General features: G+C 42.0%; 1 protein-coding gene and 1 long non-coding RNA gene across 9 annotated transcripts in view; both read left to right on the forward strand.

Annotated features, from left to right (window-relative positions):
- The window catches only part of LOC126924698 (basement membrane-specific heparan sulfate proteoglycan core protein-like), a 261,267-nt gene that overhangs the window by 109,788 nt on the left and 131,306 nt on the right, over positions 1–20,173 (forward strand). For 3 of the 8 annotated variants that reach the window (XM_050739474.1, XM_050739478.1, XM_050739477.1), the window contains one exon: positions 17,400–18,698. In XM_050739474.1, coding sequence (XP_050595431.1) covers positions 18,629–18,698 — 70 coding nt within the window. In that variant the 5' untranslated portion in view covers positions 17,400–18,628. Of the gene's footprint in view, positions 1–11,060; positions 11,530–17,399; positions 18,699–20,173 lie in introns of those variants that run through there. The other 5 variants (XM_050739473.1, XM_050739475.1, XM_050739472.1 and 2 more) reach the window with 5 other exon arrangements.
- The window catches only part of LOC126924718 (uncharacterized), a 242,865-nt gene that overhangs the window by 69,648 nt on the left and 153,044 nt on the right, over positions 1–20,173 (forward strand). The gene's annotated exons all lie outside the window — the stretch shown is intronic.

Below are 20,173 nucleotides of genomic sequence, written 5' to 3' on the forward strand. Positions count from 1 at the left end.
TTAAACGGATACCTTCATCTTTTACTACATATTCTCGTAGTTGGCGTTTTCAAAGCAATGGAAACTCGTGTCTTTTGCGACGTCCGTTATCGAGATATGAACTTTGAAATGTACATTGTACCACGTGTACACCGTGTACACCACAGGAGACGCATAAAGGTGTTTTTCATAACGCTACCATTGGTACGGCATCGTCGAAACACAAAGCTGACAGTTTTTTAGTGTTTCCAAATGCACTGCTCCGTCGAAGTTGCAAGTTCGTATCGCCGTAGCGGGTGGCGCGAAACACGCAAGTTTGTACACGGTGTTTCGAAAACGCGCGAACGTCAGCCGCAAGAATGCGCAACAGAAGACGGATGTATCCGCTTAGAAATTGTAACTTCTCGCTGCAAAGTCAGATAAGAGTATACTACGTCGCTCTACACGTCATGGAATTTTCATCCGAAACATTTTTTCGTATATACTCGAGCGGTTCGACATAAACCGGACACATCGTACGTGTACGTGTAGCGTTTTCTCGCTTTGATAGGATTAGACGAGCGACAGGAAGTTAGGTTTCTAGAAGGCAATCGAGTTTGTGACGTTTAATCGGCGAACGAACGCTGAACTAAAACCTGCTAGCAGATGTAAGAGAAAATATGGCAGATGCGCGTAATATATGTTACGCGATTCTTCAACGGGGAATTCGCGACACGATTCGTCCGGGAATCAAATTAACATGAAGTTTCTCGCGAAATCTATTAACAAATTACAGGAAGCGGCACTCGCGAATGTTTCCTGAATAAATTTCCAAGTTGGAAAGTTGTTAGTTACGCATTAATGTTCGAGCGAGCGACACGGACTAAGTTGTACTTCTGTATAGATCATGTACATGTACGTTCGAATAAAAAATAACTTGGCCGTGTCAAGTTGATCGGTGTACACGTAATTCGTTACGAGGATAGACATTTCGATAGATTTATAGAAATATACGAGATAAACAGCAAATATTTTGAGTTATGTTTCTCATCTTAAACTCGAGAGAAATATATTAGAGGGTATTAATGCAACGACACTTTTATTCCACCGTTGCATGAATTACGAGCAGCTATATCGAGCAATGCTGTCTACTTAATCTTATCGAGTTACTGCTTAATTAACTTTTAGAAAAGATTATAATTTCTGGCCTTTATCAGAGATACCCTTCGAACACGCCCGTAATTTCATCTCTTATTACGTTTATTCGACAGTGTACGATGAGAGAACGAGAAGCTAAAGGATGAAAATTAAAATATTTCGCGGAAAATGCTTGATAATTTTGTCTATTCGTTTAATAACGATCGTCGTAAATATTACTACAGAACCTACATACGGTTCTCGTTGTGAGTAGCGAATTCCAAATTATTCGTACACGGTCTCAGTAGTATAACCATGAAACATGTCAGACACCGGAGTAATTACGTATATCTACTTGTTGATTGTTCGTTTTATTCGAATTAATTCCATACAGCAGTTACAATGAAATATTTTCCACGCGTCAGGCGATTCTTAGACACCTAAATGAATTATTCATTTTGAAAATTATTCGAGCAAGCGTGAAGTTAACGTACGTTCCTATCGATTCTTTAATCCGTCCATCAACCGAGACTAGAAGTTTGTTATCGAACTGAAATTTCCAATGGAACGTGCGATACGAATCACGTTAGAAAATTCGTCTCAAAACATAGTACATCGTAGTGCCGTTTGATAAAAACTGCGTAAAGTTAATTGGACGATGTTGCGATCGCGATTGATGGACTAAATCGATCAGCTGTAAGCCTTGTCATATAGATACTCCGTTCGATCTGCAAAAGGTAGAAAATTTGCAGAAGCGACAATACAAAAATAAATCTGGGGCAGAATTTTAAAATCTCTCTGCTTTCAGTACTTTGACCAATTAATCGACTTTATACGGAAAATATTTCAACAATCTGGAACTCCGAACGAGGCTCGCTGTATTTTCTAATTTTACAGAACTTTTCGAGTAGCTACTATTCTGCCGCTTACAATAGTAATTGACCTATCGTAAATCCAGGTTAAACGATCGATCGATCGAGCAACGTAATACCGACTCTATTACCGGTCTCTATTAATCAAGGTATGTTTTGTGTGAATTGTCCTTTGTTCCTGCACCCTATCATTACGCTTGATGATTAACGCTATACGTTACGTATTACGTACGATATTACCAATTACCAATCATATGTTTTAAGATTTATATTTACCTTTGCGATGCGCTTAATAAATTCAGTTGCGCCGAGCCGATTAAAAAATTAACTAATATACATACATGCGTATATATCGTATGGTGGTATTTTTTTTAATTAATTCAATTGGAAGTTTGCTTCCTCAAAGTTGTACGCTAAATACTCGAGCAAATAGTTCGTTTTCACTGGAAACCCGTTGGAAAAAGTTTCATCGGTATATATCGGTTTTAATCGGTTCGATCGAGAACTACCACGCTGAGGCGGTTTGCTGGGAAATTTAGGTAACGGCGTGAATCTTGTCACGTGCCAAGTACAGAACAATTATTAGCACTCGTCCGAAGTGTATTCGTGTTGCACTTCCAATTACGCGTCAGTCGTTATTTTCTCTGCGAAGGAGTTTCGTGATGGCTGGCACATGGGGTCAGCGTTCTTGGCAGTATGCCGCGTGTCGTGATTGTAACGCTGTAAACATCGATTAGCGCGACAAACGCAACCGCGGCAAGATTTTCTATCGGACATTCTACTAATTACGAGATAACAATCGACACGATTATAACGTATTTCTGCAGACGTAACGAACGCATTACCTGTATCGCCTGCGTGCAATTTAATAACGCAATTATCGATATATTTGCACGTCGTACACGTAAATACACGGGGCCTGTAAATACGCGTATAATCGTACGTTGCGATCATCTTGGCTAAATATTCGTTTGAAATTTACTACGACAACGACAAGCGTACGCGAGATATTTAGCGAGTTGCCTTGCTTGCTAACGGAATACCAAAGGCAATCGTTTAGAAAGAAAATTATGCGTTTGCTACGAGGCAAGGAGAAAAATCGTTTGCCGGTGAAAGGAAGAAAATCGATTACAGAAAGAATTAAAAATTCAGTTCACGTTGATAGAAGTTTGCATTCTTGTTTCCTTCGACGATTGCAGCTTTTTTACATGCGCCGGCGAAATTGATGTTTTCAATAGTCCATGAGCGAAATAAAATAAACACATCGGAGATTACATTTTTTTGCCAACTACGCGAATTTAATTCCCATCGATCGATACACACATCGCACACGATGAAAGATAAAGATAACCAATGTAACGCTAAATTCAGATTCTCTTTGCCTTGTCAATAGACAAATTTGTACGAAGTCACGCGATCCGAGGAGGATACAACGACTTGGAATTTGATGGAACTCGAGCAGCGAAGAGAAGAATGATACGTTCGAGTTTCTTGGATGACTTACTCTTGTTCGTAATATTCGCTACAATTTATGTTCTATACTGTAAATCAACGACTTGAAATTATTTGGAAATACACGTAACGCACATGTATGCATAATATATGTAAATGATATAATTGTATTTCACGATTATATCGATACTTTGATGACATATAGTTTAGAAGATTTACGCCGCGTTAGTAATTAATATAAAATAATTTAAAAATAACGAATTACATCCTCATTATGCGGCATCATTATTGAGGATTAAATGTAAAACATGACAAAATTAATTAATAATCGTTCTACTACGAACTTCGCTTTATTAATGCACCATGAGATGTCGAAATGCGTACATTTATTATCGAATCACGGTGAACGCTCGTGAATTTTAATATAATTGCACGAATAGCACAAATTTTCCGAAAGCAGCAATATTATTGTAGCAACGTAGAAGTCGGCATAAATACGTAACCGTTACGCTTGTCGGGAAAAAACCGATTGGAAAGTTCGTCGAAGGCCGAAGATTGTTCGAACATTATCGGTTTTTGTTCCTTTTAGCTGTCGAATTTTTACCATTAACAGTTATAAAATCGATTGGTGCTCGACAACTTTCGTCATTAACGTTTCATATGAAAAATGAATCGCCGATAAAATCCATAACCGACGTTGTTGGCAAAGTTAGTCAAAAATAGATCGAACGCTGGAGCTTTACATCGAAAACAGTATATCAAACTATTATATATCGTGTAAAGGTATATTTATTATTTATTGGATGGGCTGTTGATAAAAATGGAGAAACAATACGTCGAAAGACACGGAAACGTAGATAAATCTATTTGCGTGCTTGTTGTTCGTGCTGTCGCTGTTGTTGTCTTCGTTTTTTCCTACTGTTACGCGTATCGTCGATCGAAAGATGACAACGTTAACCGCGTTAACCTCGGATTAGGCTCGGCACAGAAACGATTTCTCTCCTGTGGCCTCGTTCTGACTGTCAGCAATTTGAAACACATTTCATTAAAAAGTTCGATTGCGAACAGCGGCACAGCAGGAAAATTTCTAGCGGAGCGAGGCTTTCTAAAACGTCTTTGACGCGATTAATTACACTCCTACCGGTTAACGACAGCCAGGGAGCGTAGCTCGGATAATCCTGGCACGAAATCGGTGCAATTACCTCTTAAATGGCATTTTCTCGTTATCGTATCCGTCGAAAGGAAATTGGCGTCCGCTGTGCGAGCAAACGCGCCACCTAATATACGCATCGATAGTTGCGACCTCGTGACGGCAACTGCACATTTACGTTAATTCATTGTTTTCTCGCTGAAAATTAATTGCCTCGCAAGCACAAGCGCGACCATTGCCGGAATATCGATATAATTTTCTTAGAAATTCTAGCGAAAAAGAAAAAGAGGCAGATCGATAACGCGAGGAAATGCAGACACGTTACGTTACTAGTTAACGTTGAATTTCTAGAGCAAGAACTATGCAAGACAAAGTTGAGGAATGAGTGTCGCTACGTAGGATCGGTTTAGAGTAAAATAGACGCTTGTCAACTATGTGATACCGGCTTAAAGCTACCGGATGAGTGAACGCAACTTGCTTTGCAAAAATATTCACGCTCCAGACGAGTCGGGTTTGTACGAAAGAGAGAAAAGAGAAGAAAAAATAATGCTGTGTATTAACCTACGAAAGGTAGTCGTAGCGTGTACGTAATGTGTCGACCTATGATAGCGACGCAGCCGAGAGTATTTCAGAGCGTACTTATTGCCTCTTCTCTGAGAAATTGATGGCGGTATAACGGTGATAAAAAAAATTCGTGCGAGTTTATAAACTTGTTATTTCTCATCGGTACCTGACTTTCCTTTCTCCTTAGACGAAATAAATCTTTCACATCGGGAAGGAAAGTTTGCCATATAAAACACCTGTTCAGCAAAATCTAATATATTCACTTGCACATTATCTGCAAGGGAAGCGTCGAGATTTTATAGCTCTGATGGTCGAAAGGCAGTCGAGTTACGGCCAATTTACGCAAGATGGTAATTTCGTTATTTTATTTTTACGGAATTCCGTTGAAATTTTAACCACGATACAGGCTACTCGAGTCAATGTTTTGGCGATTTTGTACAGCTGCCGCGCCGCTTCAGAAATCAAATCCGAGAGACAACGCGGAGCGATGAACAGGTCACGTAAAATCCTATTTCTCCACATTCCCAGTCTTTGAAACCTAAACACCGGGGATAGAATTCCTATTCTTGCATTGGCACTTCCAAATTTTCGTCAGCGAACTTTCAAAGGTTAAGCGATCGAATCGCGCGAGCAGACGATACGTAGGACGTTGGATGGATGGAAAAGCGACAACACGGTGAATATTAATAAATCGAGACGAAAGTCAGTTTAATTTGCCGATCAAAGTCCGCGTTTCTAAATATGTATGATTTCGTTTAAGCGCATAAAGTATTCCCTGCAAACTACAATCTTAATTAGCTGTCATAATACCTTAATATATCGTGCTTAAGCACGAAATTGTCGAATATCGATACGTTGAACTAGATAAAACCATGTCAAACGCACGCTTATTGACGTCAGCTTGAAATTCTGAACTTTAATTCGACGCATTTAATTTCCTACTTGCACACGATGCTTTGATATGCTGGCGTTTATTAATCGTCGCTGTTAGCAAGGTTCAGCTTGTCTTAATTTCTACGCTGAATAATTTAAAGGTTGAACTTTCAAACTGTCGACCTTGCTGTCGCGCGTATGTTTATATGCCTGAACTCTACCCAGAAAAATGGATACAAACGGCGATTAAGGCGATAAAATTAAAAAAGTAACGAGGAGAGATTAACGCGTGAGAAATAGCCGGCATAAGTTTCGCGTAAGAATGACGATGCGTTGCACAACGCTGAACAGTTAATTTCCGTCAAATTTCAGTGTACAGTTTACGACATAATTTCGCCGCTACAAGGTACGACACGAATAGCCAAGCGACTCGTTTCGTCGATGCGATGACTAGAAATAGTTCTAAATGATATCGATATCGTACGTTTTCTATCGAGATTTTGCCAGAAGTATTGGCACGCAATTCGAATACGAATTCGATTGTTTCATTAAAAAATGTTCGCTTGATTAGGCTAGAGATGCTAATTGGTGGCGCGTGAAACACGGAGGAAGTGGAGGCTGGTTAATGGAAGAGCGAAACAGGTGAGCAAAGGAAAATAATCGGAAGTAAAGGGAAAGAGAAAGGCAGACGCGAAAGGTACAAAGAGACGAACGGGCAGAGGAGCGGAGGAGCAGGAGGTTCGAGAGAAAGGAAGCTGCGAAAGGATAAGTTGAGTAAAAAAGAGCAACGCGAGGAGAAACAAAAGGGTGTTGGAAAAAGAATGACAAAGAGTTCTCGTAGGGTGAGAGGAAGTGGCAGAGACTCGGATCATGAAAAGAAACGAACATGAATAAAGATAAAGGAAAGAAAATGATCTAAGGCGAATGAAACGAAAAGGAAGAAACTAGGAGATATAAAGGAAGAAACGAGAGAAGAGAGAAGGCAGGTTAGAGAGAGAGAGAGAGAGAGAGAGAGGAAAAAAGAGAACGGGTAACGAGAACGAAATAAAAAAAAAAGAATGACAAGAGGTTGGTTACGAGAGAAGGTAGGAGAGAAAGAGAGGGAAGTTTGGCGTCTAGTGTGTAGTTGACGTTTTATCGGAAGGCTGGTTTTGTTAGAAAGTCAATATCCGTGAAAAGTCCGGCGACTCGTTTCCTAATACGAACGAATCAAAAATCTAATAGACGCTGGATTAAAAAGATTTAATTGTCGTAGCTCGTAAGTAAACGCAGCGAGATATCGCAATTTTTTCAGGACGAACGTCTCCGCTTAAGCATTTTGAAGTAGCGCTGGAAATATCGTATTCTATCGGAATCTCGTATTCCCATAATTTGTAGAACGTAGTCTGGCTCGAATCTACCATTTATTTAATTAGAATCGATACGATAGATGCAACGAATAACGTGAAAATTGATCTTCTCTCTTTTCCTATTTTTTATTCAAAGGACGAGCGATCGTTTAGGTAACAGTAAGTACAGAGGCCATGAAATATTTTCAACCGATGCATTATGCATTCGATTCCCGTTCCAATATCGAAAAAAATATTCTGCGAAGGAGTTCTTCGTCTTCGGAAGATTGTTCTCGTTCGATGCTAGTGCCGATATCACGCATAGTAAATTCAACATTGCTATTCTATATTCAAATTTTCTTACCTCACGGAATATTATCTTAACGTACGATGTTGCTATCAGATATCAGCGCGATAACTAATGGCCACTATATTTTCGATCCGGATATACCATGTCGATTTATTTCTCTACTTTCCTTTTCCTTCTCTTCCTTTTTTCTTTTTTCTGTTTCTTTTTTTTTTTTTTTTTTCTTTTGAAACGCGAAACACCTTGTTAAACGCGGTTTTAAATGTACTTCGTTTGCTTGGAACTCTCATTTTTCAAGTATGCAAATAAACGAAAAATTGAAAAAGCAACGGGGATGAAATGGCAAAAAACGTTACGTACGTTAATACGAAACCGATTAAACGATTTAAAGCTCGCTGGCTTGTATGTTTAAACGTCCGATATCCGTTTATATTGCAAATTCGCCGTGACACGGTGTTTTTCATTCGCTCTTAACTGCGATTTTTTCATTCCTTTTCTTTTTGTTTTTCATCGTTCATCCATTACTTTGATACAGCTTTCGTTTCTGAGGCTACTTGCTTCTCTACTTATCTTTAAATCCATCTGACTCAAGGGCGTATTTGAGAGAGGAGAGGTTGATAGATCCGAAACTCTCTCAGCTTCCTATCCAGACCGGAAATAGGTTAGATTTCCTAGTCCTCTCTATAAACTTGTACACGTAATACGCGTAACCGATGCTTTGCAGATTGTTTAGAAACTTTCTTTCAGCTTAGCGAAGCGATGGCTGTCGCTGATATCGGTCACGTAAAACTTTACAAACGCCACTCTGTGGAAGCATGCAACGCCGATCCAGTCACCTTTATAAATCTCACGAATTTTATGACCGGACGAATAATCCCACTTACTCGAGCTCACGCGAATTTCTTCTTCTCGAAACGTTGCATATTTCCCAGAAATCGCTTGTACTCGTCCTGTCATAGTAAATACAGCGATTTTTCGGCCATGTCCCGAGCGCCTGCCGACGTAGCGTTGACTATTCCACGTTTCAAAGAAATTTGAATATCGGTCTTTCCGTTTCGAAATTACCGCGTCGATGTTTCAATAATCGCGAATAAAAATGGTATTACGCGTTTCAGAAAGAACCGTAAGCAACAGGCAACGAACCACGTTGATTCTGTTGGTCGAGAGATCCTGAACAAAAGACGTAACGATCTAATTAACGTCAAATTCGCCGTTCTCATAAAAACGAGCAGATGCCATGGGATGGCGTGGAGCGGCACGACACTTTCGACGTTCAAAGTATCTGACCTAATGCAACAATGCCATTAATGTCGAGCTCGTCTCGTCTATATTTCACTAAAAACAAATATAACTAAATGCTACGCGCTCAAAGTTACCAACTATTGCTCTGGGAATACACTTTTATCGTACCGCAGAGCCCTGCTTCGTCGCTCTTAGCGCTTGGCGCTGTGTTTTTCAAATTGCACCTGTATTCTATGTTCATTTATCCCCGTCCACTTGTATATCGTACACCTGAAAATGAAATTCAAAATTGTTAACCGTTTCTCGTTTTCCCGACACCCGTCGGACCAAGGAAACATTTATCATCGATCTGAATGTTCCGATTCTCACGTTACGTTTCTACGAATAATTCGATCGTTGACGTAATTCAACACGAATATATTTTATTGAGATATGTATAATTTTATGTGCTGGACTAGGTTAGACGCGTGATTGAAATACTTGCACGTGAATATCCGCGTCTCGAAAACAGACGAACGCAAACTGTTCAGTCGGTTAACAGTCGGGTATGGAAGAAAATGTCGAGACGCGTGAATATCAATTAATTGGAATATTAATTCCAAGTATAAATTTAGCGTTCCTATACCATTATTTCGGCTATCGAGATCCACAATTCTCAACATATTTATATTCTTAGTTTATCGTCATCAGCTTCTATCTGTTCAACGATGCAGGTTGATGGAGGAAAGAACCGCGTATAATAGTAAAACAAGTACTGGCAAGTAACGAGTAATTTCTAAATAGAGGCGTATCTACCGTGTTGGTTAAAACGAAAAGAACGTTTCGCTGTCTTAACGAGATCATTCAGCGATTTCACAGTTAAATGCATTTCAGGAATATCGATGAGCAGCGCATATTCTATACCAATGTACGCCGACACTTCAATCGATAACATTTTTCCACGACGTACTTGTGTATATTCCACGCGCTCTTTTTTCTCTTCCTAAATTGAAACTAAATTGAACGAGAAATCAATCGCGAAAGCGAGCACAAGCAAAGATTTGCTTACTCGCGATTTCAAGGCGATCGTCTAATCACGAGGAGAATTTTGAGAAATATATGTTAGGTTGTCCGAGATGCTTCTTTCGTTTTAGAAGCAAATAATGTGTTTTGTTTTATATTAGTTCATTGAATTATGCACGAACATAATAATAGAAACAGAACGTAATGGATCATACCTAATTCGATAAAATAATATAAAACAGAAATTGTCGTTCGTCTATTATCACCTTATGAAGCGAAAGAAACTTTTTGGACGATCTAATATATTACACGCTATGATTACAAGGAACAGTATCGAAAACTGCAACGTGGCAAGCGATTAGACGATAGAAACGAAGGTAGTTTCCGTCGACAAAGTTTGAAGAATAGCGCTCCAGCGGAATACGTTGCTTTCGTTAAGAGATTCGCCGATGCTATAGTTAACCATAGTAGGATTCCAGTCCGAGCAAAACGCAACATACTTCACTTACATGATCGTTACGTCTAAATCCCGGACTGAAAAACTTGTTCAATTCCTAAAGAGTGGAGGATTCCCTATTCATCTGGACGCGTATTTTAGGTCGTACAATCTTGCCATTCGGCATTCAGCGATGGGTCTTCCGTCCTTAAAAGAGGGTGGAATTATTCTTTTGGTAAAATCGTGATTACTTTTATCGTATCGCACGCCGTACGTAACAGCGTAAATAGGGATATAATGGAAAGAAGAGAGTTAGGCGTTTTCCGATAATACACCGCGCCGATAGTAAGCAGCAATCTTGCCCACGAAATGTTCGCAAGTGCAGCGTTAAACTTGATTCGATACGTCATGGAATTACGTGAATTTTCGAGTGGTGGAAAATGCTCGATATAAGAAATATCGAACACGGAGTACGGAGAGGCGAGAAAGTAGTAGCCTTTGGGCAAGAGTTAGGACTCGTAAGAATTCAGCATCGAAGAAAGGACACACAGAGGGTTAGGTTTTTGCGATGGAGCAATGGACTGACGGATCGGATGGGAGGTGTGGAAGATAGAGAGGGGCGATGATGGAAAAGCGGTTGGAGAGGGAAAAGCTAGAGCAAGAACGAGGGGGGAGTGGTGAATTGGAGTAAGGGTTGCAGCAGCGCTGTGACGGCCAAGCTCGGAAACACGGATGGGGTTGGCTTGCAAGCTCTTTCAGTCGCGGACAAGCCGCCACGCGAGGATAACATCGGACGTAGTATCGCGGCAGGGCAAGTTGCTTCGACAGCGACATCACCGCACGTCCATCGTTAGTATACGATTATTCGTTAACGCTTAGGTGATATTAACACAGAATGATCCGTTCGTGAAGCAATCGCGTATTCCGCGTAATTCCAACGGATTGTTGTTCGGCACCACGTGGTGAATTGAACGTGGTAAGAAGAGCGCGGGCAGTGGATTCGTCAGACGGATCGAGGACGTGCTGCAGCCGATCTTGTACGTGCGAACGGCCGATTAACCGACCTCGAACGATCGCACATCTAGAGAATCGCAGTGGGTTTTGTTGCGAGGTGATTCGACCAGAAGTTTCGCGTTACACGTACGCGGTACGTACCGGATTGCGAAGTAATTGGCGGACCGGGGCCGCGAATTCGGTCAATTTGCAAGGTAGGGTTCGTCTCTGGGATCCTGCGACTTGGTGCGAGACGGATGGACAGATAGGATCGCCGGAACTCCGTTCCATGAACGCGCTTCGTAGAAACGGCAGGGTGGGGGTAGCATTGGTCAATTTACGAGGCAGAATTCCCGGACGATATGCAAGGCGATATTACACCCTAGCGCGCTTCGAGCCTCGTCTATCGAGGAGAGTTTGTTTTTTCCCCCAGCGACCACCCGATAACGTTTATTTGCGGTTAGATCGGCCGCAGTCCGGACTGGATCAGGGATCCGGGATCAGGGGATTGCCAGTGTAACAGATTTGTCGCTAGTGAAAGTTTCCGTGCTGTATTTCTTGAGTCCGACATTGCCGCAATTCATTCTTTATTGCTTTTTCTCCTTTCTTTTATTCCGTTTCTTTGATTCGAGCTTCGATCACCGAGGAAACTTCTTCGCGGTAGTCAAACGTTTGAAATTTATGCGAACGAAGTAGTATACGTTGTACGTTCAACGAGGATCGAGCGAACTTTTGTTACATCGCGACGGCGAAGCAAGTTAAATCTATTTCGTCCGGCTTGTTCTTGGGAATCTACCGATATTCTGTTTCTATCGTGCAAGGATAAGAAAGAGGAAGACAAGAAAGGAAAAATTGATTAAAATGTTTCGCGTCATTTATTTCAGTTATTTCGCCTTCAAATGTATTTTCTTTGCAAATATTTGTTAATTATCGCTAACATCGTTAGCGTCGAAAAGCTCGTTAATTTCATTTGTTTATCGACAACCTATTTTTATCTGTCTCGTATCAAGTTCGAAGACAAGAAGACGTATATTCGGTCCGGCTGAAGTCGAGTCTACACAGTTCAAACAAATAAATTCAATTAAACTAATCGATAAAATATAAATAACAAATTGCTGGTACAAAGATTCCTTGCCACGGTAGGAATTCGTCGGAACGCAATTAACTCGACAATTACCTTGAGAATTGCATAACTTCTCTCGACTCGTCGTTAGACAAAAAATTATGCTCTTCCATAACGTTTTTCTCGTTGCGTAATTAAAGCATTTTGCGTAAACGTCTGCGCTTGTTCGTCGAAACGACAGTTAAGAAGCTTTCGATCGTACTTTTTTCGGTTGCCTCCAACAAAATTCGATCTTGATCCAGCGAAATTATGAATCTAACTTAATTACAAAGGGACATACGAAACCGCGAGGGAAGAGAATTACAGGAAAAGAGAAAATGTGTTGGGAGACAGGAGAAATGGGGATAGACGAGCATCGAAAGATAACGCGTACCTAATATATTTGGCCAGCTTAAATAATTATTTATTACGCGCTGTCCGAACGGGAATGAAAATGGAAAGATGCGAGAGGACGAAGGAACGTAGAAAAATTGTCATGGCCGTTGGGTGGAATTAGGGTAAGAAATAGCTGAAAAATTGGTCGGGAAACGAAACATTTACGCGACATGACGGACCAATCTCTCGTAACAGCGTTCCCTCCTTGAACTTGTCAGATTAGATGGGATCGTGTGATGCACAGTGACACAACGGTAACGTACTTTTCACGGTGAGAGTGAATGGACTATTCTACGTCCTTCGTTGCGATCGGTTAATAAATGTACCTACTTGTCACGCGAGTCTGTGCGACGCTACGTATCGTTTGTTCGATTAAGTGTAAAGTGAAAGATACCGGTTCCATCGCCGCTATTTGGATTTAATGCAGTGCGACGATCAAGTGATCAGAGGAGTTACAGTGTCATGCCGAATTTTTCATCCATACGTCTTATCGTTCTCGCAGCACCATTCTACCTTCGCGTCTTCGCGCGTCTATTATTCGTAATTGGACGTTCCTTTGACAGTGCACCGATATTCATCTCGATCGAAAATTCGGATACTTTGTGCTGTTCGAGCTATTTGTTAATCCACGGCACGGAATTGTCTTTAACGTCTCATATGAAATGTAAATTGGAGATAGAACGAAAACCCGAAGCTTCTAGCGTGGTACACGGATGATCGATATGTTTCCTTCGAAGCTGTTCTAGCGAGAGGCTGGCGTTCGTCGAATTCGATTTCGGAAAATTGATAGCCGGCGAGAGCGACTTACTTTTAATATCGCGCGGAAAGTAATTTGCTCGTTCAGTTTGCGAGATGGAAGCGCTTCGTTCGCGTGGTATCGTCCGATACGCCAAATGGTTATCAATGAACGAAATAACGCGTAATTTTCTGTAGGGAATCGTTTTAAAAAATTCCGAACGATTAGCTAAATTACGTCGCTCTTTTTAGACTCCTTTTTTCAGAGGATTAACTTCAAAAGGCTGCAACTTCGCCTTAAAAGCTAAATTAATATCGTGTTTTTGAAATTCTGCCCGGGTTGTGATTAATGGAAAACTTTTAGTTTCGAAATGCGTTTACGCAAAGCTTTCGAAAGTTTCTCTCGTGCCCCCTTTTTCTTTTTCTTTTATTGGCTGCTGCAATTTATAATACGAGATTTCACGAAACATGGTACGGGCAAAGGTTGTTTCGAAACACGAAGGAATCGCGAGTGCGAATATTTTACATTTTTTCTGAAATTTCTCACCCATAAAACGAAATACGAGCGAATCGTTATATTTTTTAAAAAACACAGTGGCAATTATTTCACGTTGTTAGAATTCAAAATCTATCGATTCACGCGATGAACGAACTATGTTCCGTTCGTTCTTAATTAATATCCGTTACAAACAAAATACTTTCTCGGTCGTCAGGGTACAGTTCTCATTCTATTCATCTGTTCGGACATCTTCCGCGTCATCGGCTTCTCGTTTTCTGCATTCTGCAAGATCGTTATCTTTATAATTTCGCCGTATATATAATACGTATACCTGGTGTCGCGCATGAAACGTTCATCTGATAGAAAGGTTTTCGATCGAAATTATTAAAAACGATGTACTTTCCACACACACGCTCGCGTATACACCGATCAATCGAACAACGTTCTTGACAAATTTCATGGACGTACGTACGATGGAAGAAGAATTTGCATTTTCGATTCGTGTATGTATATCGTACGCATTGGAAGTTCAAGTTGAACTTGCAGTATTCTATTCTCTGAAACATCAAGTTTTTAATGAAATGGCAAAAAAATCTATATCTACGATTCTTTTTTATTCTTCTCCGACAGATTATATTACGCGTGTGGCAAATTCCGCTGTGCCAAATGCGATATCTCTGGGACATCTCTTTATTCTTCGTGCAAAGCTGCTTGTAACTCTGCCTTATTTTCAAGAGCATAGCAACTTGTCGGCCGTGCTGCGTTTTTGTCGCACAATCTGCTTCGGAGCAACGAGAGTGTACTTGTGACGTGCATCGAAACTGTTGCTTGCAGTTGCTGTTGCTAACGATGCAACTTCCGTGTCCATCCTTGTGACGCGTTACCTAAACGTCGTTCAAAACGAAGGAAGCCAATTTACTACGCGTCGTGCTTAACGATATACCGAGACCGACGTTACGATTATTTAACTAAGAGGAAATTGCAACCACCGAATTAGTACGTCGATGAATTTGGTCGTGATGGAACCAGCGATTTTAACCGACAATGGTTTCCCTTCGAACAAGCTTTCGTATCGGCTCAGACCCTTCGCTTTCACGGATAATCTTGCAACGATTAAGAGATTTGTAGCTTCTTTCTTAAGTAACCCGAGCGTCGCGATTCCTCTCAAGTATACGGCACGCAGGAATTTTTCAACGTAATACCTCGTAACATAGCCGGGACGATAGGAAGGGTCGCGGTATATCCGAGCGAAACTGCTCTCAACGCTTAATAATTTGAACCGGTCTACGTAAGAAGTTGAGCAGCAGACTGCTGAAAGTTGTTCGAGACGTTGATGACAGGAAAAACCGCGGTGGCTGATGATATACATACTTTGTATCCACTTTGCTTTTTTCAAAGCTCCCTCGACGCTCGCTTTAATAGCTGTTTCTTGTATCGACAAATTTTACACTCTCCGCGATAATTGTATACCGCTGCGTTCTTCCATTCTTATGCAAAACACCAACTTGGTACTCGTAGAAAGTGCCACAGATTTTCTCAATTACCAGAAGCGTATACATCTTTCGACGAGACCTCGTGTTTCTCGTTTCCGCGGAATAGTATTCCATTTAACAGCGATAAATCGAGCAGCAAAGATTTTGCCCGCGGAACGGAAACGCGTCTCGGAGAGGAACGCGCGGAAATCGAGGGTTCTAAGCGACACGCTGTCGCCGGAAATCTAAAAAATCGGTTGTTTCCGTGGTAGAACAGTCCCGAGCGACCGAATTCCTAGAGTAAACCGACAACAGTACAGTTGCTCGGAGCGTGGAGGATTGTCAGCCGCCAGCAACGATTCGGTTGTCCAAATCCCGGTCGTATCCGTACTCTGGACTAGACTGTAATCGGGTCGTAGGTCAATCTTAAACTGCAGAGCTATACGCGTGATTCCCGGACTATTTTAATCCCGAGGACTTGCCGGTGCACCTGCTAGACGACAAGGATACTATAGCTGCGCAACTTGGAATCTGGCATCGTCTAGCCAACGGGGATAGAAAGACCCAATTACACCTCGTTCGTTCAGAATTGGACGAATACATACAAGACGCTTAAGACGCCTTAACTACCATGGGATTTGTAACAGCCTTCTCCAACTGTCGAGATTGGTTTAAGCACTCTGGCCGAGCTGTACCAATCACTGGCCGTTCCTATATTGTACATTTCCCGATTATGGATTCGTTTCGTCGCGTCGAACGGACGAACAAGAGCGATCCACTCGGACCCTACTGCATCCGTCCGATTGCGAAGATAATAGTCTGAACAGCGTCGTCGCGAATCCTATGTTTTTCGGGCGCAACGAGTGACCATCAGTGGCGATATGGTAGAAAATATCTTGAGAAGTTTCAAGTAATCTCGACCATGGTACCTTAGCGTAGAGACGCGAAACGATACGTTACGCTTGATTGCAATTGCGAGTTGTTAGTTAAAGTTGTGATTTAAAACGACGTAGCTTGTACTTGTAAATCGAGGATTAAGTAAACGTGTACGTACACGCGTTTGATTTGGAGTTGCGTCGTTATAAAATGGCGCTCGATTAAAATTTGGAAACAGGCACTCAGACGAAATGCAGGTAAATCCAGAGCAAAGCTGGTCAGCTGTGTGTGGAAACAAACGCTGTTTCGCGGTAGAGAAACTAACGGATGTTCGACCGTCTTTTAGAAAGTAACGATCGGTACGAATCGCGAACCGGTCGAAGAACATCGCCTATTTAAGATTTTTACTTTGCAGTTACGCTGTGTTTATTCCACTCTTTCTGTTACTTGTATTTTTCCACGTGTCGAGTAGCTTGCGTCGCGCACAGTCTGCTCTTCGCGTTTCTATTATTTCCCCCTGTTAACGTATACCGTGAATTTGCTTTCGCGATTCATGTACATATCTCCAAAAGCAAGAACATAGGAAGAGGCTTTAAGTTGGAAAGTTTCTACGATGGAATATATCGCGCGATGATTTAGCGAGTAAATTTTAGGCCAAACTGGCCTGCTAGCCGATACCATGGAAGCTGATAGGCGTAAAGTTGAACGGTGTAGCAGTTATCGGAAATCTGATACGTTGTTAAAAATATCCGATAAAACTGTCACGTGATTGACACAAAGGGCGAGAGTATCTATTTTTAATTTGCAAAACTGCAGAAAAGAAGGATAAACGAATAAAAATCGATTTTAAGTGAAATCTCGTACTCTCTTCGAGCTGTTTCTCGTCGGCGCACGAAAGAGAAGCTGATTTTACGCGTTTCATTATCATTTAGCCGCTGCGTTGCCGCAGATGTTCGATCGGACGACGAACTTTGTCAAATAATTCGTCGTTTCGTTGTTTTTCAGGGTTCAGGAAGGCTGGAGCGGAACGAGAGAAGTTGCAGCGATCAACCGCTTGAACATTACGGCGAGGCGATGAAACACGGAGGCTAGACAGGCGGATTACCGTGCGATTAATGCGCCCTATGACGCTCGTTTAATGGCCCATGCTCGGACCGTGTGATGAACGCGAACGAGTGCACGATTTCCCTCGGAGGTTGAATTAAATGGACAGGCAGGAAGAACCCATTTGTACGCCCATTTGTACCGATTGTTCGCGACAACGTACAAGGACACAAGCCGAGAACATAAACTGTAAAAAACACATATCGAACGGTACCGGGCAGGTACTCGGTGCCATCGCGCCGTTTCTTTCTTCGTCTTTCCACGCTTTTCACAACGTTGTTGGAGATTCGTTCGCACAGCGAGAAGCGATCACGGTCGATTTCTCGAGCAAACTTTGAACGAATGGTCCAGTTTCTCGCGATTGCAAGATCGAGGAAAACGCGAGTCGGCCTGTAATTTGTCGGCGACCGGCTAAAGCGGCACAATTGTCTCGAATTACGATCGATGCGAATCCCGATCGAAGGATATAGCGGAGAGACATAATAGTGGTTTCCACGCGCAAAAGAGCTTAATCCTCGGGAGGCCGATCGTCGCGCGATATTAAAACTTCGGGGGATCGAAATTACAGCCACTGTCGATAAAAGCTTACAAATAGATTCGAAAGAATCGATAATGCACGCGTGGAAATCCTGGCTCGAAGCAAGCCACGTGCACGACGAATAATACGATCCCTCCTCGAATCCGCGTCTTCTCGATCACCAAGGGAAAAGCGCCAGATAGATTCGTAAAATCCTTATCTATCGATGCTGTGTTCGCGTCGTCACATCGCATTCTTTCTTCGCCATTAACGTTGCCTTTTCCAACGACGCCACGTCTAACGGCGAATCGGCGATCGTCGCGTATTTCGGGACTATTCGTTCGCGCGACCAGTGAATCCAAAGAGTGGAAGACAAACTGATTGGAAATCAGTTATGATTCTGAATGCCACCTTGCACATGGGACGCGGATAAGCTGGGGCAAAAGGATGAAAGCGAGATGGGTGTATCCGAGTCCTGATTACATCGAATGATACCACGATCTCTGCGAGTAACTGTTAAAGAGATCGAAGTGTGTTCGCGTTCGTCGTAGCTGTCGTTCGAGGGGCGAGGAAGGATCAGCGCAGAGACAGGAAAGAAAGAAACATCGACAGTATGAAGGATCGTCGTGGAAGATGGCTGTACGCCGTACTGCCTCTCGTCACGTTCCTCTCGCACCAAATAGGTGAGTCTGCATTCATCCCTTATCGAAAAGATGCTAGAATTCGACGCATAGAGCTGTTTCGAAACTCGTACACGCCTGACTTTTTCGTAAAATGTTTCTCAATTGTTTGAAAATGTCGCGGCTGTTCGAGTACACGAGATTCGAAATTGCGTGTGATTTATCTTATCCAACGACGAGGAAGCCGAAAGAGATCGGTCTACCGATCGGTCTTGTAACGTTGCGTGGTGAGATTCGTTGGTTCGGTGTTTGGCAGTGAACGAGCTGATGGCAATTTCTGAGACGTATTAACGTTCCCTGGAAGGCGGCTTTCGAGGGGAAGTTACGGCGAGGAAAAGCGGCGAAACGTCTTATTCGAAGTGTTTCGCGTTCATGAAGAAGCTTTCGATCGAGTGGCTCGCACGCGAGGCTTTTTGCACCTGTGGAAACGAGGATCGCAGTTATCCGAGAAATTCGCAGCATCGCACGCGGTAAAAAGTCGTGGAACACCGGTAGATAAGAAGCTTCGAGTGCTTTCGCAATTATGGAAAGACAGAGCTATTCCAGCCGGGCATTCTTAAGTGTCTTTAACCGCTATCGCGGTCTAGTTGATTTCCATACGATGAATGGATTCATGAATAAAAGAGTTACGATCACCGAGGATTCTCGAGAGTCTGGTGAAGGCAACTTGCCAATAATTTCGACGCGACTGAACCGTTACCGATGTTTCGAACAATTTTTCATTACGACGCGACCATTTAGCTCGAGTTACGCCGAACCATCGTTCTTCATTTCCATGAACTGGAAACGGCGAAACTCGAGTTGCAAAGTATTTTAGTCGACGAAGTTTCCTCTTAACGAGAGTATAACCGAGAGTCGAAAAATGGTATTTAAAGGGCTCGCGACCCATCTTTGTTAAAAATATGACAAGCTAAATTCTTAATAATCAGAGCATAACGAGACACCGTTGACGATATTCGTAACCCGAGGAATCGTTAAGATCGCGCGCGTGAAAGGTAACACGAACGTGTTTGAACCTGCCCGCTTAAATATTAATATCCAGCAGCAATTCGCGTGTAACTTTGTTACGCGGTAACAACTTTGACGATAAAAATGCTTGGCGTTGTTGGCGGGAGATTATCGCTTAAGAAATGGCGAGGACACGTTTGCCGCGATAACAAGGCGTCAAAATTATTCAAAAATGCAGATACACGGCTTATTTATGCGACCGTTCGCTATCTGCGGCTGATTTCGAAACGGTATTTTCACGGATATTTCCCATATACAACTATACCGTGCTTTGCATAAATTGTATCGCCGAAGGAGGATTCGATGACTTAAAAATCGATGCCTATGCAACATGCGACCCTAGCAAAAATCTGTTCCACGAAACGTACTTTTTCAAGCGCGTAGCCTGCAACTTTTGGAAAATACAGTTTCTTTGGAAATATTTAACGAAAGGATCGTTAAATCGTTGCAGAGTAAAATCCGATATTCTT

The sequence above is a fragment of the Bombus affinis genome, chromosome 15 (assembly GCF_024516045.1).
Source record: "Bombus affinis isolate iyBomAffi1 chromosome 15, iyBomAffi1.2, whole genome shotgun sequence".
Taxonomy (NCBI): Eukaryota; Metazoa; Arthropoda; class Insecta; order Hymenoptera; family Apidae; genus Bombus; species Bombus affinis.